The 23574-nt window shown below is 32.0% G+C and overlaps 2 protein-coding genes and 1 long non-coding RNA gene across 3 annotated transcripts in view; 2 read left to right on the top strand and 1 right to left on the bottom strand.

Annotated features, from left to right (window-relative positions):
- The window catches only part of LOC137924869 (uncharacterized), a 43472-nt gene extending 31944 nt beyond the window's left edge, over nt 1-11528 (bottom strand). Inside the window, exons 1-2 of the mRNA XM_068768251.1 lie at nt 11470-11528; nt 11253-11409 (exon numbers count right to left, since the gene is read on the bottom strand). Coding sequence (XP_068624352.1) covers nt 11253-11409; nt 11470-11528 — 216 coding nt within the window. The remainder of the gene's footprint in view (nt 1-11252; nt 11410-11469) is intronic.
- A 728-nt stretch (nt 11529-12256) lies between these two features.
- On the top strand, nt 12257-13875 carry Dhps (Deoxyhypusine synthase). The gene has a single exon (XM_068768391.1). It carries the CDS (start codon nt 12363-12365, stop codon nt 13473-13475), a length of 1113 nt encoding a protein of 370 aa, XP_068624492.1. The 5' UTR covers nt 12257-12362; the 3' UTR covers nt 13476-13875.
- A 730-nt stretch (nt 13876-14605) lies between these two features.
- Nucleotides 14606-23574, top strand: part of LOC137925031 (uncharacterized) — a 58034-nt gene continuing 49065 nt past the window's right edge. Inside the window, exon 1 of the long non-coding RNA XR_011107630.1 lies at nt 14606-14832. This is a non-coding gene — a long non-coding RNA (uncharacterized lncRNA). The remainder of the gene's footprint in view (nt 14833-23574) is intronic.

The raw sequence follows: 23574 nt of genomic DNA, 5'->3' as shown, positions 1-23574 counted from the left end.
AATAAAGAAATTAGAATTTTATGTAAATTTATTTTTAGCTGTGTATTATATTTATTTTATCGAATGTATTTTCGTTGCTAATTGTAAATATTGTGCAAAAATGAATTACATTACTTAAGTAATTTTATGGATTTAAAAAATATATCCAATTTTAAAAAATATGTTTTTTTTTTATTAAAATAGGTTTATCAAATTTATAAACCATTATATTACTAACGATATTATATTAATTAAATTATTTTCATAGTTAAATAAAAATACTCACAATATGTTTTTTTCTGTTATTATTTACAGTAGTATAACACTCACTGGCCAGTTCAAATTTATATCTGTTATTGTTTACAGATTAAAAACACCCATATTTTATTATTATTAATAGAAAGTACGTTAGGTCGATTCGCGCGCATTCGTATAACTGAATCCGAAACCTTTCCACCAGGTTTCTACCAGTTCCCTTTCCCAATACTAGGTCCAGCGATAGTGAGAGCTTCTCATTACTAGACAATGCTATAATTATCATTATTGATAGGGCTTACGTAATTATATGTTATACACTTATATAACTTTTGGCCCAAAAGTTGTATTTTTTTTACGTAAGGTCTTATTATTTTCGTTATAAACAACTTTTATATTATTTATCAGTGACATTAAAATTTAAAGATGATAAACTATTCTATATTAATTTGAGGTGATTGTTGCAAAATAAATGTTAATAATTATTTGTTTTTTTTTTTGTGTCAAAAGTGTCAAGTTTTCGTACTAAAGTATAAAAAGGAAAGTGAAAATATCCGAACGTAAAAGTGAATGTGGAAAAACGATAGTCCAGAGAATTCGCGTTTGCCTCTCTAAGAAACCCGAACCTGCTTAGAGTTATTTCTAGTGCGCTCTTAACATAATTACTGCTTTATTTATCGTGACAAGATAATCAAATAACTTAAACAAACATTAATTAAAACTTGGTTTGAACTCAGCAGAATCGATATTATTATATACATCAAACATTGTTAAATTGATTTAAATAAAACAACTGTTAAGTTTCTCGCCGGCTTTTCTTAATAGATCAGAGCTCCGAGCCGACTACACTTTTTTATAATGTTCAAAATAATTAACGATTCAAGACTAGCAATAAACGCTTACTTGAATAAAGGTAATAATTGCATAAATAATAGACGAAAAACACTATGGTTGAACCATTGAAGTATTTATTTACACAATAAACGCAATTAACGTATAAAATACTGAAATATTTAACATTATTAACCATATCAAAATAAAAAAAAAAACTAATGGATATTGAAAGTGCTTTTAAAATTGATATAATAAAATGTTATTGTGAAATGAAAAATCGATTAACTCTACCATATGGATCTAAACGTTCTGTGAAACATTTGCTCGATTTGTAAGAATTTAGTACAAAACATTTAGTTTCAATTACAACGTGACGTAACAATAATGACGTAATAAATACAAATACGTATATAAATTCTTACTGCTAACGCATCTGTTACGACTACTGTCATATTACACATCATCTTACCATTAAAAGGAGTGTATTTATGTTTAAGTCATTTAGATTGGCATAATCAAGATGGCTTCAAATACTCGAGTTTAAATATAATTATAAGTGTTCCGTATAAAATGAATGGATCCATAAAAATATGTAAATATTTTCAGTGCTTCCTTAGCGATGTTAAACAAAGTTACCCATTTTATTTTTTGTTATTAAATTTTATAGTCAAATCGTTACTATTATTAAATTTAACATTGTTATTATATATAAAGGTTTATGTTGTCAACGAGTGATATTTTGACATATTTTATAATTTTAATGCAAGTCATGTTTATATCGAGCAGTGCATATCTCATTTTTTACATACGAAAAACTCAATATTGTTTGTATTTATAAAAGAAAAGGCACCGTGGTTATATTATTGGCGAATATTTATACATAATATATTAAATTTCAAGGTGATGAGCGCTATAGTATCCTTACAAAATCGTTCATTTTTTTGTCTTCGACAAATTTTGTTTTTCGTTCAGATTTCTGAGACAATTCGCTTAGCACATTACACAGGCTTTTCGGAGAGATTCCTTTTGGGACTGGTTGAAGCGGACAGCATAAGTCTTCCGACGACCTTAAAGTCGTTTTTGGTTGTATGTCCCACTTTGCGCTAGCTCGCGGATTACGGATCCACAAGCCCTGAGTCCAAAGAAGCTGTAGAAGCCAGAACGGCTAACAGCGTCCAGCACCAATCGAATATAACTAGCCCCTACGTGGTCTCCACTACAAAAGTCCTTTCTTTTGAGCGCTGTTTCCTTCCCGCTGGCATTTCAACTTGCCAATCCGTTTAGACTGTAGTCGTTCGTCTTCGGATCTTCTAATTCCTCAGATCTCGTATTGCATCTCAAGGATAGTCCTTTCCATTTATCGCCGGATTAGAATATTATCATACATAACACCATATTGTCCTATGATTTCACCTACATATTTCGTAAACTACTCTGCTTTGCTTTCGTTAAATACTATAAAAAATTATTATGAACGAGAAATCCTTTTTCCAAAATCCACCAATTCAAAGAACCTCAGACTACCTTAGCTAAATACCATTTTTGATAAAATACGAATCCTATTTCTGGTTTAATGTTGCAGTTGATTGAGTAATTTAATACAAAATAGACATACAATTTAATAAATTTAAAATAATTAATTAATAGAGTATTTATTTAATAAAAATAAATTACGTAGAGATACTAAGTAATAATATTTATTAATAGAACAACAATTGGCACATGTAACAACATTTTATATCCCAGAAGTGGACAAGCGCAATTGTATACGTAATACGTAATCGGACGATAGTTACTAAAAACATATAAATAAATGTATAAAACATGTTTATTAAATTTATTATAACTACTAACATTAAGTAATCAAATTAGTATATTTGGCACGATAATGCTTTTAAATTTGATGAATAAACGGTGATAGTACCTCTCAAGAAATCTTTTATTTACTGGTTTAGTTAATACTGATCGGTGGTTGTATTTTGCGAATTTTAAAGTAAAATAAAATGATTCGCATAAATACGTTATTTTGAAGCAAAAATTAACCCTTCAAAGAACTGAATATTGGCGCCCTTGTTATAGTCCCTTGATATTATAAAATAAGAACTTGTTTTAATTGTTAGGGGATGATTATTTTAATCATATAACCCCCAAAATTAGTTATTATTTACAACGACCCTTGGGATACCGATTCGGACTACAACATTTGAGGTTTCTATAGATGTACATCAATACACTTAAGAAATAACTATTTTGTTATTTACACAAAGTGTAGTCTTTTCGAGAATCGAATCTGCGATCCACGACCGTAAATAATGTTATTTAACCATACTGCTCCATTAGCTATAATACAAAAACTTATTTAAAACGAATGTAACAGTATTCATGATAATTCTAAATTTACGGAGTAATTTTAACAACATCGTAATGTAACAGTGTCGTTTACAAACCGTTGTGAATCTTTGTTTCTGCGCCGGAAGCTGCCCCAATGTGCTGTTAAACCGGATACCAATTAGCAGTTAAGAATACTCGGAGACTGCGTCTTCTCACGGCATGTAATGTAAACCAATTAAGAGTTTCATTTGTATTGTTAATTATTTATTTACATAAATATAGAATGCTATCAAAACTTCATTTACATTAAACTTTTTTTCTGTTTACTTTCTAGCCGAATGCTTTCTTTATACGTAAATGGTATATAATACAGATCGCCGCTGGCGCCTTATGGTTCTGCAGATCACGGACGGACAAGCGCAACATAAGACCTCAACTGGACAGATAACCTTGTTGAGGTCTTCCGACCATTACAGGGTAAGGGTCTTTTCTTCGCACTAAATGGCCAGCTCCCTGCCACTTTCACTTGCCAGTCCTCTGGGCTATGTCGGTTATAATCATTCAGATACACCATTCTGAACACAGCCCTCTCAATGGCTGGAATTAAGAGATCACATTTCAGTGCCGTAAGTTATCACCTGTAACATACGTTATAGCCTTTCATTTCAAGGCTACTCGGAGATATCACTCGAGACGATTTTTCATTACAATCAAAACTCTAATTCGTTCATCATTTAAATAATCGAATAAGTATATTGATTTTACTATTGTATTCCGAATTAAAAACAATATTCGTAACAAATGTGATTGACAGCGACAGAATCGCAAAATAATAGTTATGTTATCATGTTCGACAAGATCATCCATGTCAGGATTCGAAGATCAATGAAAGCAAAGCGAATCCATTGCTTAGTACGTTGCATCTGTATTCCAGCATTATACCTACGGATACCTATCCATATTACATTTGGCGGACGATCACAAATGTAGTGACATTTTGATCCCAATTTTATAAAAGATAAATTTTAAAAGAACTTTTTTTTTTGGTTATCTTGAGCATACGATGTTCTAATGTTCCTCTAAAAGTGCTATTTGCTAGTATTCTGAAAATATTTTCACACATCAGAGCCATGCTGCTACAACCACTCATGCAATCTCATCTCAGCGTACTCGTGGCATCTGGAAATGCTACTGGTGAAGAAGTGCAAGTGAGTACAATAAAACCTGACTCCGGAAAGAAAAATCTCTTCTTTTTTCTCCATGTAAATACCGGCCCGAACCTAGCACACCTTAATTCTCGGCTTCAACCTAATGTGGACAACGGACTCCCTCGAGTCTATCATCATAATAAGATTTCAATTACCATCACCATTTCAGTTACCTGCGGAATTTGAAGTTTCGTAAATCTTTACCGACAACCTAAGTTCTAAAATTGTTATTCCACACAGCCTGATCACTGAATACGCTATGCAACCTCGCTTAGTAGGGAATAGTAGTGATGGTGGTGCATCATAATACCTACATTGCTATCCCTTCACTACTACGCCTTTACTGTGGAAGCATACACAGACACTGCATGAACACAAAGCACATACAGCTCTCACCTCTCCTGCGAAGTCCATTTGGTGGTATCTGAAGTCGGTGATTATAAAGGGAGCATGCGCCTCGAGTCAGCCCTTAAGTTCGAGCTGGTATTTATATGTAACCACAGCTACACAATAGATTGCCAGGCTACGGCAACTTTGTGTTAGCTAAAGTTGTGATAAAGTTTCAAAACATAAAAGTATGAAGTAAATAAACACAATTTATAATGTATTAATTCTATAATAAAGCAATAGAAATAAAAATGAACTAAATGATCAAAATGCACTACCTGTAGTTTTGTTTATTCATTGAGGGAAGGTGACGCAATTGAGGCGAGGTATGAAAGGAATAGAAAGAATGAAGTGTCATACAAGAAATTTTGACAAACAAAAGAGGATTGAATGAAGGACATTACCCAAGGGGTGATGGAAGGAAGAAGAGTATGAAAATAAGAACATTTTGTGAAAAAATTATTTGTTGTATACCCCTGTGTACCCAGGACAGGGGAAGTACGAGAGAAAAAATTCCTCCGCCACGCCAGAACGAGAACCAGTTCGGCGTGTAAACTGTATCTAAAGTCCAATTGGTTGTAAGTGTGTTAAAGTTTCGAGGAGGTGAATGCATGGCATATTTGTTGTCAATTGTTGAGATAGTTAATAAGGCAATGATATATAATAAGAAAAATCGGTTTCATAATTCTTATTACTATATTTAAATTAATTATTGTTTACTATTAATTTTTCTCTGCAGACTTTATTCTGCTAGAAGTAATAGGCACGTCGCATTGTAAAAAAAAATTAATGCAACATATTTCACAGCGATCCCTGTGAGCAGGTTGATTGGAAAAGATGCGAAACCTTTTTGCCGACAAAAGATCAACACATTTACATTTTTTAAGCCTCTATACTTATAATCAATTACCCTATACAAGAATAATTTACGTTATAAGGCTGTTCGTGCTGAAGTTTTTGCGGAAAAGTCATAAGCGACCCGAAATGTCTGTTAGATAATTGTCTTCCGAAATTATCTCCGGACACATGTGACGTCATAACAAAAATCAAAAATGTTTGCACACGTGCAAAGTGAACTTATAAGTGTAAGCTTCGTCGCTTGGAGCGATCAGTGAATGCCAATTGCTTACAATTACTAACACGCCGGACGTAATGGCAACGTGTATAGCAGCGCCGATGGTATTTATCGAAAGTAAAATTACATATGACGTTACGTCATGCACTCATTTTGGCGCGAACCGATTGCGTAATGACGTCGAGAGCGGGAAAATGGATTGATGGATCTATATTCCCTTGAATGTCATTTTATTTGGTTCGTATATGTAATACGTGAAGTGATCCGTCATACAAACGTGTTCGGATACTTACATCACTCTTTCTATACTAATCCGACGACGGGGATTATTTTGAAAGAATGAAATTAAATTAGAAGAATAAATAAAGACTTTACATTTAATAAACAGATTCACCTTACTTTTTGATCACAGCATTACATAGAGCGATTTTTAAGCTTTAAAGGCGTCAATATAAATCAATTAAAGTACACCCTATCCAAAAATCTAGTTTTCTCAAAATACGGATTAATAAAACAAATTAATGTTTACTACCTGTTCCTGTAGAAATAGTACCGCCATTGGTGTGATAAGAGGCTACCGCACCATCTCTTTTAAAGCAATATGTGGAAAGCAATCTTTTCGTCTTTTCTATTAATAAAAAAAATTCTAAAATTAATACCACTATATAAACCTAAGGGATAATTTTAATTAGGTGTAAAGCAACATGTTTGTGTTGTCATTGTCTAATTTAATTATTTATAAATCCAAAGGATGATTTAATTAGGTGATATGCAGTCTTTTCGTCTTTTCTATTTTTAATATCAGTATATAAACCTAAGGGATGATTTTAATTAGGTGTAAAAGCAGCATGTTTGTGCTACCACTGCTCGTTGAGATTTTGGGCCTTTTGCTCTATATACATAAGAAATATAGTTGTCAGTGGTTGTCAACTTTTTAGTTAACTGTCTCATGTATGTATGTTAAACAGTTCAGTTTCAGTTTATTTTACTCACAAAGTTTAATTTTTCTATATATAAATAATAATACTTCACCAGAGCGCTCAATGCATCACAATCTATTTAATAGGCATATAATTCGGGAATCAAACCCACGACTTGCGATTGCAAATCTCACTCCTCCGGCGCTGGGCTCTTGCTCGTTGATCTTGTGGATCTTTTGCTGTGTATACATTAAAAATAAAGTTGCGAGTGGTTGTGAACTTTTTAGTTAACTGTTATATATATGTATGTTAAACTGATTTTAAATTTCAGTTTTTGGTTGTAAATTTTTATATATATTTAACATTCATACATGTGACAGCTAGCTAAAAAGTTGACAACCACTCGAAACTATATTTCTTATATATACACAGCAAATGACACACAATATATTTATATTGTCAGTTTGTGTTGCGATGCAGTTTTGGCTTGCTCGTTTATTCTATCAGTCTTTTGTTACGCACTATTTTTCTGTTACATAGTTTTGTAAAATTATAATTAAATTACCACCGTCATTTGCATTTATTTAATCCGTCACATCCACCACAACAATATGATATTAAAAACGTAACAGGTTCAATTTTAAAAAAATAAGTTTGACGAGAGTAGATAGATGCTATGGTTAGGCAAAACGTATTTCATATATCTATAGTTTATTCATTTAAGGTAGGAATAGCAAAATAGCGACAGGTGGTTCATCTTCATCGTTCAATCAAATAAATTTGTTGATATGTTTGTAAAGCTACTTCTGTTCTGCCGACGAGATTTGTAACTAATAATAATAATAATAAATTTTATTTCAAAATCTAGAGAGTCCATAGAGCAGTGGTTCTCAACCTTTTTTCACCTGCGGCACATTTTTAACTATTCTGAAATCTGGCGGCACATAAAGAAAAAAAACCAACAGAAGTTTTTTTGTTGGCATGACAAACTGAATAAAAAGAACCATAAAAATTGTATTATATGTAAATAATCTAAAAATACAACAAAATGGCCAGTTTTCTTAACGATATAAAATTAAAAGCTAATTAACTAAACTACTTTAATGAGAAATTTGAGCTTGATGTTTTTCGATAATTTCATTTATATTTGGTCGTAAAAATGACAATGCTACTCTCATATCGTCTTCTACATTTAACAACCTTGATCTTTTTTTAGTTTTAATATTGGCTAATGCTGAAAATCCGAATTCGCACAAATAAGATGTGGAAAATTGTAATAGAATATTTAAAGCTTTTCTAGATAAAAGTGGATAGATGCATCTGATTTTTATCCAAAATGTATTAAGTGATTCTTCAGAATGTTTTAAAATTAAATCTCGATTAGTTGAAAGCAAAATAAGCTCTTCTTCTTCATTTAAAGTTAACTCAAATACAGCAGTGTCCGTAATTAGAAATGGGTTACGAACCCAATCAAACTTATTAATATCCAATTCCGGGAAATAATAAACAATTCTCTCCTCTAATGTTGTCAAATGATCAAGAACAATTTGTTTAATAATTTTATACCCGTCTTTAGGAACTGATTCGAACTTTTCTAAATTACCTTCTTGGGCTTTCTTTTTCCATAAAGAAATTTGTCTTTTTAACCCCACCAACTTATCAGTTGAATTTAAAATATTTTCATTTGAACCTTGCATACTTGAATTAATACTGTTAAAAATGACAAAAATATCTGACAAATAAGCAAGTTTCGTTGTCCATGTTAAATCTTCTAATATTTCAACAAATTCAATATTATTATTTTGTTCAAAAAAAGCTTTCATTTCCTTTTTTAATTTTAAAACCCGAGATAAGACTTTTCCTCTGGATAGCCATCTTACTTCAGTATGGAGTAGCAAAGATTCATACTTGGACTCCATTGCTTTACATAGTTCCTTGAATAATCTGTTTTTCAATGGTCTTGATTTTATGTAATTTACCATTTTAACACATTGCTCCAAAACTATCTTTAAATCTGGTGACAGGAACTTTGTTATAAGAGCTTCTCTATGCAAAAAACAATGTGTAACTATTATATTTTGATTCAATTCTTTTACATAAGATACAAATCCTTTAATATGCCCGGTCATTGAGGGTGCATCATCTGTGCAAATTCCAATACAAAAATTCCAAGAGACATTTGTTTTTTCTAGATATGAATTAATTACTTCAAAAATATTTTTCCCGGTTGTAAAATTTGACAGCTCCCGACAACATAAAAATTGATTTATAATATCATCTTCATAGATAAATCTAACAAATGCAATTAACTGAGAATTTCCTGTGATGTCGGTGGTTTCATCTATTTGTATTGCAAAAAAGGAATTTTGAAGATTTTTTGTAGTATTCTGCTCGATATTTTCTGATAGATCTTTTATCCTGCGATGTATAGTGTCATTAGAAAGGGGTATTTTGGAAATTTCAACATCGGCTGATTCACCAATCATCGTTTTGACTATTTTACGGCAAGCAGGTAATATAATTTCTTCTGCTAAATTATGGGGCTTCAATTTTACTGCGATCAATTCCGCGATTTCATAAGAAGCAAACTGAGCTTTTTCGGACACACAAAATTGTTTTTTAAAATTTTTTCCTTGTTTTACTTTTGTTGAAAGATACGTTTTAAAATAGTTCTTATCTTTGGTTGATAAAGAGGGATGATTGGTAACCAAGTGACGAAGAAGTTTGCTAGGAACCATAGCACTATTTGATAATTTTAAATTGCATATAATACATTCTGGGACTACTATGTTATTTTCTAACGATGAGGTGAATCCAAATCTTAAAAAATTGTCGTTATATTTTCTAGGAATTATATACTTTTTTAAAATAGAACTATTTTCACTTAAAACAGAGGAACACTCATTACTTTGGTCGTATATGTCATCATTATTGTTACTTGCATCATCATCATCATTATTCTTTTTTTTCTTTATCCATTTGTCCATTTTTAAGGGGTCTGAAAAAAACAAAAAAAATACTGTCAAAAAAATCGAAGAATATATAAATTTAAATTTATAAATATACAAATTCTGTAACCATTTGTAATTTATGAAAATGAAAAATATAACCCTTATGAAGTTATATAACTTTCACACAAATACAATTTTTAATGCATAAAATCGAATTTTATTTAAATAATTGCTGCCATTGTATTCGTGAAACAATTTAGCAGCAAACCTCGGGATTTTTTTAGATATAAACAGCAAACTTTTTTAATTACAGAAATATTCATCGAATGGAATAAAATCTGAAAAGTCTTAGATATTGTAAATCAAAGAATACGTGCATTGCAAAGTCAATATACCTCCTATTTTTTTATCGAAACTACATGCCAACAAATTAATAAGGATACGAATCAAATACTTTTCTAATTTTACAAAGGGTAGATTAGTATTACAATGGAAAATCATGTAAATTTAAAATATCACACAAACAACATGCTCATTTGGAAAAAGACAAGTGTGGTAGACTTGAGACAATTTTTAATACATAAACATGACTTTATCATAATTAGGGATTAAGAAAAGCGTTTTGTAAATTAAATATAATTAGCTGGTTCAATATATAAATATTTACGTTGAATATTTTTTTTTGTATATGTGTTATATATATTTTAAATTTTTCGCGGCACATTTTTAAAATCTCGCGGCACACAAAAGTGCCGCGGCACATGGGTTGAGAATCACTGCCATAGAGTGTAAGTAAGTTAGTAACAAAATTTACTTAAAGACTATGTTAGTTATGGATTACTATGTCAAAAAATTTAACTCTAAAATAAAATTTAACTATAAAACTAATAAAAACAACTATAAAATAAAAGATTTTTTTTTAATAGTAGTGATTATTTTGCCATTCACACTTTTGTGTAGGTGTATCCAATGGTGATAAAAACCACTTTCGTATACATCACGCGCGACCACAGATAAAATATCATTGCTACTATTACGTAGCCTGTTCCACGCGCTAGCTGCTCGACTTCTTAAGATTGCGCAGTAATGGGGAACCCTGGCGTCCGCAAACATGCCCTTGGCGCTGTAATAGCTGGGTTTTTTCATAATTATACGAAAAGAGTCATTGTACTATACTCAAAGTACATTGTACGATGCCTTCGTATAATTCGTCCAGAGTTGGCATGTGTAGAAGCTTTGGCAGCAGGCTTTGAACAAAGTCAGCTTAACATCTACATTATAACGTGCGAAGCGCCTAGCGAGCATGTTGCACCTGACTGCCAGGGCCCTGCGCTCTCTTTCTCTCGATGTCTGCGTGGTCTTTTAAGTTCTCTGTTAGCATATGTCCGAGATACAGGAAACTGCTTACAACCTGAACTGGTGCCCTATTAATATACACCGGCGAGACCGTCTCCGGACTCATACCTGCTCTGAAAACCAAAAACTCCCTCTTTAAAACATTATATTTCAAGTCGTGGGTTGCTGCGTACCTTTCGCAAATAGCGAGCAACTTTCTAATACCGTCGATCGAGGGGCTGAGAAACACCATATCGTCGGCATAGCTCAAATTGTTAACACGTAGGTTACCAACATGGCATCCGATCCCGGTACCTCTCAGCTCCTCAATGAAATCAATGATATAGACATTAATGATGGTACTAATGGTATTTAAATGCTGGAAACTGCTTTGGTATTATTTTTGAAAAATTCGATTGTTTATTATTTTTTTTAATATATAGCTACTTCCTTAAACGTAGAAAAGACAAAATTATTAAAGGAAAAGAAATGACTCTGTCCTTCGACAAGATAGAGGAACAAAAGGCTTCTAATAACGGGGCCATAAAAACAACTATTTTCGGGGCTTCCCTGGCCATATTTTTAAAGACTAGCTTTATATATTTTTTAACTATCTGTGATGCTAATAGTATCCGGACTTGAAACTTGACACTTGACATATAAACTTTTAATTCGATTAAACTCATTTGATATTCATAAATAAACAAATATTACATAAACTACAAACGTTTTCAGAAGTATATGTGATTATATAAACACAGACATTAAATAACTTCGCAAACGCATTACTTCACTATTATTACTCCACTATATTTTTATATTTAATATAATGAATTTTATAAATAAACGGATGATAAATATAAAATGTGCAGAAATAATTACATTACAAACAATTTGATAATTTCGTCATAACCAATATTATTTTTAAACATTGCAACTCTACTCTGGCATTGACATTATACACAGACTGCAAAATCAAAATAATTGAAGTAATGGTTTGTTAAAACACTGCATTTATTAATAATATTTGTGTTTGTCATATTTACAATATTTTTTATGTTTAAAGCTGTATAAAACTATATACATTATGGACATGCAGAAGATTGAAAAGAATAAATCACACGCACCAAACATTGCAGTCACTGCTGTGTTAGGTCCGAGCCAAGAACTTCCTGCTGAAACACCAACCGTTGTAGGATATGACTGGGAGAATGGCACGGACTATAACAAAATACTCGAAAGCTATGCGCGCTCAGGCTTTCAAGCAACCAGCTTCGGCAAAGCCGTAGTCGAGATTAACAACATGTTGAAATGTCGTTCAGTTCCTCTGACTGAAGAGACAAGTGACCCTTATGAAGAAGACGTATTTATTAAGAAGAAAACAAACTGTACCATTTTTCTAGGTTTTACATCCAATATGATCTCATCTGGTTTACGTGACACCATAAGATTTTTAGTTAAAAATAAACTTGTAGACTGCATTGTTACTACTGCTGGAGGAGTTGAAGAAGATTTTATAAAATGCCTTGCACCTACGTATATTGGAGATTTCAACTTAAGCGGAAAAGTGTTACGTTCCCGTGGAATTAACAGAATTGGGAATTTATTAGTCCCTAATGATAATTACTGTTTATTTGAAGAATGGGTAACACCTCTGCTTGATGAGATGTTAGATGAGCAAATCCGAGATGGTGTTGTGTGGTCACCTTCAAGAATTATAGCTAGATTAGGTGAAAAAATTAATAATGAAAGTTCAGTCTGCTACTGGGCTTGGAGGAATAACATACCTGTCTTCAGTCCTGCCTTAACCGATGGGTCATTAGGAGATATGATGTACTTTCACTCATATAAACGTCCAGGTCTCATCATTGATATACTTGGAGATTTACGTAGACTTAATACAATGGCTGTGAAGGCAAATAACACCGGAATGATAATCTTAGGTGGAGGAGTTATTAAACACCATATCTGCAATGCTAACTTGATGAGGAATGGTGCTGATTATGCTGTATATGTTAACACATCCAGTGAGTTTGATGGCAGTGATGCAGGTGCTAGACCTGATGAAGCTGTCTCTTGGGGAAAGATCAGGGCAAATGCTACTCCAGTCAAGCTGTATGCTGATGCTACATTGGTTTTCCCACTGCTTGTTGCCCAGACATTTGCTAAGCATCATTTTAGTAACAAAAAAAATGTTTAATAATGTTCAAGTATGACTATTGGTTTTCCTTGGGAACTTCTTTGTTATTTACTTTATAGTGACCCTATAATAACTTTGTAATATAACTTATAATTAAAGATCTTTTATTAACAGATTCATTTCAATTACCAATTTTAATTAAACTCAATTCTTGTTTGTGTAATCATAAATATTAGCTATACTTAATTATGCTGGTTATTATCATAAACATATTTTTAAAATTTGTGTGATAAGTACTGTAATTGTGGAATCATACTGTATTCTCCTGTGAGTGTTATTACCAGAGAATAACAACAAAAAACAAGTTATTGGTTAATAAAGAGTAGCGAATGATGCCTTTATATAGCAACATGTCTAAGACTTAGATTATATATATATACATTATGTGCACAATTATGACAAGAACATTAGAATATCTAGCAAAAAATGATAGGTATGTAACTTTTGTAACTATCAATGAACAATAAAAATAAATATATATTGTTGACTTTTGTTTGTGCATCTGTTACAAAAATAACCATTATAATTGTTAATAATTGTTACAATTATCTGTCTCTGCCATAGGTTTGCAAAATTTATGGATATTAAACATAGTTATCATATAATAAAAATTATCAAAACATAATTAGTTTCTTTAGCGCCACCTACACAAAATGTAGAACAACTGAACCGAATAAGTACAGAACTTACACGTGTTGACTAATACTTAATATACAATACACAATGTTGAATATATATTTATTTGTTTCTTACTGAAAATAAACTATAAAACAAATATTTCCTTTTGGTTATGTACTAATTACTAAAAGAACACTAATTGTAATTTCGTGTTTTAAGGTAACGGATAATATGACAGATTATTTTTTTCGCGCCATCTTTACAAGTTGTAGAGAAACAGCCATTTCCAGCAATTGGCCTTGCATTCATCTGATTACTTATTCTAAGATAATGTTCAAAATATTTAAATTAATATCTGTTTTTATACATACACTTGACACATAAATAATATCAATCAAATTCTACGGATTCAGAACGTAATCAGTGTGAATGAACTGTCAAATATGGAGTGAAGATAGCAACTGTCTGGATTTAAGAACACAGCTGTGTGCGTCCGTAGATGCGGGCGGTCGTTCAAAAGCTTCAGTCGGTTCGTCCGTTGTCCGCGTCAAACAGTTTACAACTCGTTCTTCCTTCATAAAAAAAAAACAAAACATGCTTCCGAAGGTCTTCTAAATTAAAAATGGACGCGAATTATTCTTTATACAAATTTTAGGACTCGAAGGAAACTATAAGTGATTATTAGTGAGAAAAATGTGTGCATTTCGCCTAGTTTTATTCGTCTCGCTGCTCCTTTCCGGTAAGTCTCATCCTAAAAGCCCTTTGCGGTGCTATTTTTAGGTTTTTACGGTCATTCGGGGCTGTTATTAATGGAATTTTGTTAGGAGGATATGTAATTCGTTGCACGTTTACATGGAAGCGGGTCCTTTGATCCGACGCAGGACGAATATAAACGAATGTCTTTTGATGTTTTCTTGCCGCATAAAACAATATGACGGTGTTTAGATTAAATTATGTCCATCGCAGGAATTTTTGTTCGTCTTCATGTTAAGATTAATAAAACTACTGACGTACTTTAAAATGTTTATCGAAACTTCCGTTCGTTTGAAAACTCAACGTTTTGTTTTTATATGTTTACTTTTATGTGTTATTATTTACCATTACATTTTTTTACTTCTTTATTTTCAATGTGTGTTATAACTTATTAACTAATAACTAATAATTAGTTTCATTAATATACATATATTAAGAAAGTACATAATAATAAATTAACAAATATTGAGTAAAACATCTTCTAAACCTTTCATATAAAACGATAAATAAATTAGTTGTTTTATCATTTATTCATCTCCATATATGAATTTTTAATGTATCATTATTTAGTCTGTGGATGACTATTGCTGGACGTTGGTCTTTTCTATAGATTTCCTATAGGATTGTTTGGAAGAGGCCTGCATTCAATATTTTCTGACGACCAGAAAGATTAATCTTTAATAATAAAAAACTTAGTTAAGTAAAGTATCTGAAAAATTTAAAAGTACATGTCTTCCAATTATCATAAACTCATGTCTTTCAGAAAGTTGAGCCTTTACACACTCATATAGGTTCTGTATAAATTGGTGTGAGGTACAATTAACCATATGTAAAAGAGGCTGTTGTAATGTTTTATTTTTATATAAAAAACAGCAGTCTCAAATGATTGGCAGCCTCTGTATTAAACAAACAACATGTAGTTGGCACTTGTATATTATTCAATGATTTAATATTAGATAATTACTGTCTAAAGAGAAGGTGTTTATAATTAATCCATGTGTCCAAGCGCTAATGACTCAGACTATCAAGTAGCAGTGTTTCACATTACATTGCATGTGACACTTTCGCTATAAAATATTAATCATATATTAATAAGCTACTGTGGAGATATGTGGCATGGATCTTTTTGTTAATGTTGCAGTCTTGTATGCCGATATTATATTTCGAAAATATGGTATTTATAGGCTTTTCCTATTTACTGTTCTTAGCTTTGTCCATTTCTAAGTGCACACATATTATGTGGGAGTAACTGGTGAGGAACATTTATGCACTAGTGTTAATATTACTCTCAATTATACAATTGCAATTTAAATAACAGTAATTCTTTTACCTATAATCATTACATTCTCCAATGCGTGACAGATAAGCAATCTTCTATTAGATCTTCTGACTGCCTCAATATTCCCGGTCATTGGCTGCCATCTTGATAAATTTCTGAAATTATTGCAATACATTATCCTGAAGTGACTTATATATTAGTGAACAATATATAAAAAATAAATGAAATGTTATTACATGTTATTGTTGATTAATTGAAAAATACTCCATACATTTAATAACTAATCATAATCATCATCATTTCAGTAATATGATGTCCACTGCTGGACACAGGTTTCCTCTGTAGATAAGATATAAGACCATGTGGAAGCCGACTGGCCCTTAAAACTTGTATATTTGCAGGGTAGAAATAAAATAACTTTGATATATTGAATAAAAACTTTCTCTGTTTTAATTTAAATGATTTATAATTCACTTAGTATATTTTTGGAGTTTATATATTATATTATATTGCATAGACTTTTTATATGATTTTTTTATTATACTGGTCAAATTAGTTGTAATGTTAAAAAAAAAATATTTAAAAGTAACTTTTTTGGCAACAGTACACTGATAAGGCATTTAAAGAAGTTACCCATTACATTTAACATAACATCGAAAATTCTCTAGCTTCGATTGCATGCTGCCAGTACCTGAGTGTAAAGCAGCACACATACTACATCTTTTGAATTACTCTTATAAGACCTATAATCAGTACATTTAATTTATTGGAACATTAATAAATCCACGCCTACAATGTTCAGCTTCAACATATACAGAGAGAATGCACCTTTCTGAAGTCTTGCTCAATTTGTAAATTCCAGATGCATTTCAACCTAATCCAAATTATAAAGATAGTTTCACAGTGACCAGTTCAGCATTATCTTTTCGAATGTAACTGCCGGAGGACAATAATAATACATTGCGTTTTGAACGTGTATGGGCTGTAGTGTGTTCTACCAACGAAGTTTACCTTTTATAAAAAATAATTTGTTAAATAATTTGCCAGCCAAAGCACAAAAGTTCATGCCAATCCAAACAATCCAAACAGAAAAAAATCTATTATTACTGATAAAATCGTATTATCCAATATCATATTTAATAAATGATCGATGGAATCGTCATTAAGATTAAAAAAATATTTAAAGGCCCCCAGCAGGCCATTAAGGCAGATCTTAATTAGAACTGTTTTAATTATCCCTCGTTTTTTGCGAAGTGGGCACCGTCTTAATAATTTACCTGGGAAATGGGGCTCAGGTAGCCCGGCCTCTAGGGACGTATATCATTTCCAATTTCTATTTTATCGATAGTTTGTATTCTTAAACTAACATCTACGAGTTTTTTATGTACCATAAATCATCTTGCCAATTAAATACTTGTACAAAAAATATGCATAAGGAAAATATTTTCGCTGTTAATACCATCTAATTAAGATTAGAGTTTTTATGATTCTACTTCAAACAAATCGATAGATCACAAAACACCTGATAATAATTGCAAATCATTATGGTTTAGATATACAAACAAGATTTACATTATATAATATTTACATCTTTTAATTTAACCATCTTGAGTTAAAGTAAAGAATATTTCGGTCATCATATTATGACCAAAAATAATAATAAAGGATGACTGTGAGTGGGATGATGACTCGAAGGCGACATATTCAGATGGTGAAGGCTTAGACGCCGCTTCCGGTTAGCTGCGTAGTGATGAATTTGCCTGAAAACAAAAATGGAAGAGGCAACAAAACGGAAGAGACCAGCAGGAAAGAGAAAGTTGGGATGATCACAACAGACGGTGGGTTAATTATGTAACCGACATAGTAGAGAAATACTAGTTACCCAATCCAGAGAAAGAGACGCCTGGAAGAAGTTGGAGGAGGCCTTCCCACCGCTTGACCGAAAGATCGCGAAATAAGGAAGAATCCACTTACAAATAATAATAATAGTACAAACTCAAATTTCCTTTTTAAATAAGAATTCGGAAATAAAAGGCTTTATTAATAAAAAATATTACGAAAGTACATACCCTAACGGATTGACTTGAAACAGCAGTATGAAGGTTACATAGCGCGCAGAACTGATGGCCGTTGAACCCAAGGCTTCGGAGAAAGAAATACAGAGCCTGAAAACTAAGATCTGGGAGCGCAGAGTAGGATGTGCAAGACTACTTTGATAAGGTCTCGGAAGACATTGGATGTAAACTTTCAATCGGTCCCATTGGAATAAAGTACCGATGGATGGACCCAAAGGATATCTTACGTCTGAAATGATAACGATGAAGTTTTGTATGGTTTTAATAAAAATAAGACAAAATATTGTTTCTTCTTTTGTTTGGGATATAGGTACCGATTTATATAGTCGAGAAGAGATTACAGACAGGTCGACCCTACAGAACGTAACTTAGATTTCATATATCGAGTTTGAAATTGGATAGCCAATCGCTTGAATAATTTGTTAAGGGGACATGTGCTTCCTGAGTATGGTATTAACTATTTACTCCTAATACTCTTAACGGAACCTTCAATGAACTGTGTTAGCATAATGCCGAGCATATATAGATACAGATTAGGCTTTTATATGATGGTAAATATTTGCTACGTGATCGTGCGGTATTTATTCTGAAACTGTTAGGTAAATAATTATAGATAGAGGTTTTGATGGAAGGATCTCTGTTGCTAGGGGCTGTTTAAATAGGTACCGATTTTTGCCAAAGCGCCAATTGAGTCCGAGCGTATTTATGTTATAACTGAAGTCGACTCTCTAGGGAGTCTTGGCTCTAGTCGTAATGCTATTTATTTCACCTGCAAGCTTTTGTAGCAGTGGCCAAGTAGAATATGGTCGCTTGAGCTTTGACATTTTGAAGTGAAGACCACAGACCGGCAATAACAGCGCGGAATACCGCCTACTTGGTGAATAGATGACTGTTAAGATCGTTCAGAAAAGCTGGATAAAGGCCGCTTCCAATCGTTTTTATTGGAAGCCTTTGGAAGAAGCCAATGTCCACCAATAGACATACAGCTTAAATGATGACGAAGTTCTTAGGTAGCTTATAGTTCCTGTAGTTACACTGTCACTCGAAACGCGTTATCACTAAAATAAAACTGGCGAAAAAAATTCTAAAAATTATTTAATTATTAATACAGTAAACTCTACCTGGTACGTGGCGATATCGAAATAATGTGACATTGATTTTATTTACTATTTCTATTACTAATCTTAGTAATCGTTGTTAATAATTAGAATATTAAATCAATAAATAAAGTGATTAATCTGAAATACGTTTTATTTATATTTTTCATTGGTTGCTAATTCTTAATAAGTGCACATTAATAAGTGATTAGGCTCATTTGTTAGCAAATACTTTTAAAGCTTTTACAATTAATTCTAATTACCTTTACATAGTGGTAACTTTAAAATATGTTACATTAATTTATCTTTTCTATTGCAATGTGATATAACAATAACTTCTGGCAGTATTGAGTCTGCAGGAACAGATGGTAGACAATAATTTATTTTAATATGTAGTAATCAGAGTTTTTGAAAACGCTTTTTCTTATTATATTATTATTACATTATTTTTTATTTCTAAAATCATTGAATTTTGTATATAGGGTACTATACATTAATTTATTGCACCTGAGGCTTACATTAACTCCTTCAAAGCCTTTATGCTTATAACCAATCATCCTGTGTAGTCAATAAAGATACAAAATAGCTTTTGCACCTAAGTGTATCGTTGTTAGTGATTGGTTCTCTCATCTACTCTAACCGCAGCATATGTACCAGTGAGAAACTTTTACGGCAGCGTTTAAAAGGCTGTATTAACGCTGCTTATTTTGCATAAAGAAGGTTTACGTTGAGAAAATGTAAATGAGGTTTGGTTGCGATGTGCTCCTTTACAGTCTAGTGTGCGGTTAACTTGTTAGCAATATTATTTATCAGTATTAAATACAGTTTATGAAACAGTTTTAGTATTTAAGAGTTACATTATCCCTAGTTAGATTTAGATTAGAAGAAATATCTTGGGGAACTACGCCTTGATGTTTGCACACTCCAAAATGCAGTTACATTCTTATTGGAAACGTATAGGAAAGACCAATGTCGACTAATGTACGTACTGCGGCTGAGATGATACCGCGTGGCCGAATTCTCGTTTTAATATAAAATGTACGTTTCATTATCATATTCATAATTTAGATTGAAATAAATTCTAAGTATCAATTTGCGACAGTTATTTTGAAAAAACCTAGTAAGATAAATTAATAATTAAAAATGCCAGCCCATTCATCCTCGTTTATGGCCAAATCTTTCACCACACAGGCCGTTCGATTGTGAAATGATTTACTGTTGAATATAAGACGTGCTAACTCATTACCTATTCTCAAGAAAATGGATAAGAACTATTTACTATAACTATGATTATCTATCTGTTAATTTATTTCTTTTTTTCCTTTATATGTATGCTTTGTACACTTAAACTATCCATTATTAATACTTCTACTTACTTACTTATTTTTCCATACTATGGTTGTCTGAAAGAGATTGCTTTATGTGATAAGACCGCCCTTTGTACTTTTTTGTATAATATTGTGAAACTATTTAAATATATCCTAACGTGTACAATAAAGAATATTAAGTAAAATAAATAGATAAGCGTCCCAATGCAATCTATTTTAAAGCATCAACATGTTGACATCTAATACGTTAGATGTTGAAAGAAGTTATATTTTTACTTGTAGTTACTTAGCGTTTCTAGTGGGTTGCCGGGTTTGTACTTGGTGCAAAGCTATTACTATTTGTAAATGCAAGCGATGAAACGATGGGAGGATGGTAGCGATTAATAATAATAATATTAATCGAGTCGAGCATTACAAATGTTTCAGTTAGTTTGAAATTAAAAATAACTTGTGTGCGTATTGTATAAACAATGCGTAATAGTTTTAGAACGCTTTTCTTTAAAGATTGACGGAGATGATAGAAATTAACCCATTTTAAAAAATACTGTTGAAATATCGATTCAGTTTAGAAAGTATGAGAGACGAGTAAAGTGTTTACTTATTGTATTTGTATTGTTATAAGTTCAACACGCTGATGTACCACAATCTCCACGTATGCAGGTTGGCGATTGCAGTGCGGTGTTATGGTGCACTAAACGTTGCTGCCTATCTTGAAACTTGTTTGTCAGCAGTGGCAATTCCATATGCACAAAGTGTGAGTTATAAATAGGATTGTATCCCGAGAATCGAACCCGCGACCTACGATCGAAGTCTCAGTCATCTACCGCTAGGATACTACTACTCAAGCTCTACAATATTGTAATTTTAAATACGTGTACTTATAAAAAAATTTAGAGGAATAAAGACATTGACAGCTGCTTTTGAAAACGGGTACGATAATGTAGAGTTACTTATGTTACGTTTTCATTCACGTTTAGACATGTTTGGAACACGAAATATTACTGGTATTTAATAACTGAAACAACTTAAAAACCATAAGAAAACTTACAATAGAATTCTAGATAATGTTCAGAAAACTTCTATTGCTAGATAAAAAAAACGTTTGCGTGCTAAGTGTTATTACACTGTAAATGGCTTCATAAAAGATAGCACACCTTTTTTAATGTTTTCATCGCTACAAGCCTTATTGTGTTATTAAATATGAATTGTATACTATTAATATAATGTCCCTTGAGGTTTCTATGTCCACTATTGGACATAGACCTCCCTCATAGATTTGCAATAGAACCAGTTGAAAGCTATCTGCATCCAACGTCCTCCGACAATCTTAAGATCATCTGCCCATCTTGCTTATGGGAGGACGTCTTTACCTGCGTTTGTTGGTACGCGGTCTTCATTCAAGAATCTTTGGGCTCCAGAGCTTATCTGTTCTGCGCGCTACGTGGTCAGCCCTTTGTCACTTTAATTTGCCAATCTCCTAGTGTTGGTTTTTTCTAGGGACCTCTTTATCTTTAATTGGATCTCGGAGGGAAATCCCAAGCGTTGGGATTTAAGCGACTGTGCACTTCCCAATAAGGCCCAAATCTTCTACGTACCAAATGCATATACTTAATTGCATTATATACCTGTCAACCCTTGGCGAAATGAAATCATGTACGTGGAATGAACGTGAAAAAAAAAAACAAAATAGTTTGTAAAAGTAGGAAATCAGGCACAGAAAACTTATAAAACAAATTATTGCAGAAAATGTTTACTAGCCCTGACTGGCTTCGATGGTTAAGTAATACCAGGAGTATCTTAGGCGCTCTGTAAAACTGTATATGTTGTATTCCTTTTTTGTAATTAATAAATATCTTCGGAACTAAAAACTCTGATTTCGAACAGTAGCTTCAAGTTTGTGTTCACTTCACACGTTTAGCACCCGTTATATTTTACTGCATGCGTGAGATGTTGGGTGAATTAGTACTAAAATCAGTGGCGTGGTTGTATGGTAATGTTAATTTTTAAAGTTAACTATATCTGGTGGCAAAATAATGTGCAATAGTATAAACATACATACTTTCATAATATATACATGCGTTAGGTATTGAGTTGTGAATATGAAATCAGGTAAACGTTCTCTTGAAAAGTTAGCTGTTACCGTCGTCACTGGGTCTAAAACACCAGCTGTATTGTAATTGTACAGACACTAAATCATATACATAATATTTTTGTAAGGATAAATCATGTGTGCACCAACTTCATGTGTCGGCTTGTATAGCCTCACTTAACAATCTGTTTGAGTGGAAATAGACTCCGAAAATAGTATATTTTGTAAATTTATCAATCAGTATCACATTAAAGCTATCTCCCTAATTTATTTATTTCTTTCTAATTATTCATGAAATATTAAAGTCAAAAGTAGATTATTTTTTTTATATCTTATTTAAATATTAGCCGTCAAAATAACTAATTAGTTGTTTTGACGGCTAATATTCTATACAGGGTTATTGCTCATTTATCACGAATGCTCATTTATCACAAATGCTCATTTATCACCAAAAAAACTTTAAAGCTTTTACACTTATTTCTATCTTTTACACTTATATCACCACTTTGAAATATGAAATAACCAGAGATAACCTTTTGGAACTACAAAGCCTGCAGGGACAGATGGAAAACAAGAATTAATTTTAATATACATTAATCCCAAGTTACTTATATATATTATTTGGACACTAATTATCTCTGCACTATCTTGACTGGTAGAGAATGACTAAAGACATTACAAATTAAAAAAAAGTGAAAAGGGTTAATAGCCTTTATAAATTAAAAAAAAGTGAAAAGGGTTAATAAAAAATTATGTCAATATTAAAAATGCCTGTATTTATATATTATTATCGTTGTTTATTATTTCTGAAACTTGTATTTAAGATAGCATGTACCATATTGTAATGGTCAGCAAATGAG

The sequence above is a fragment of the Battus philenor genome, unplaced genomic scaffold (genome assembly GCF_028537555.1).
Source record: "Battus philenor isolate CCGP_79_NKW_IND1 unplaced genomic scaffold, ilBatPhil1.0.hap1 SCAF_25, whole genome shotgun sequence".
Lineage (NCBI taxonomy): Eukaryota > Metazoa > Arthropoda > Insecta > Lepidoptera > Papilionidae > Battus > Battus philenor.
Note: the sequence above shows the minus strand (reverse complement) of the source record. Positions and strands in the feature narration are given on the sequence as shown.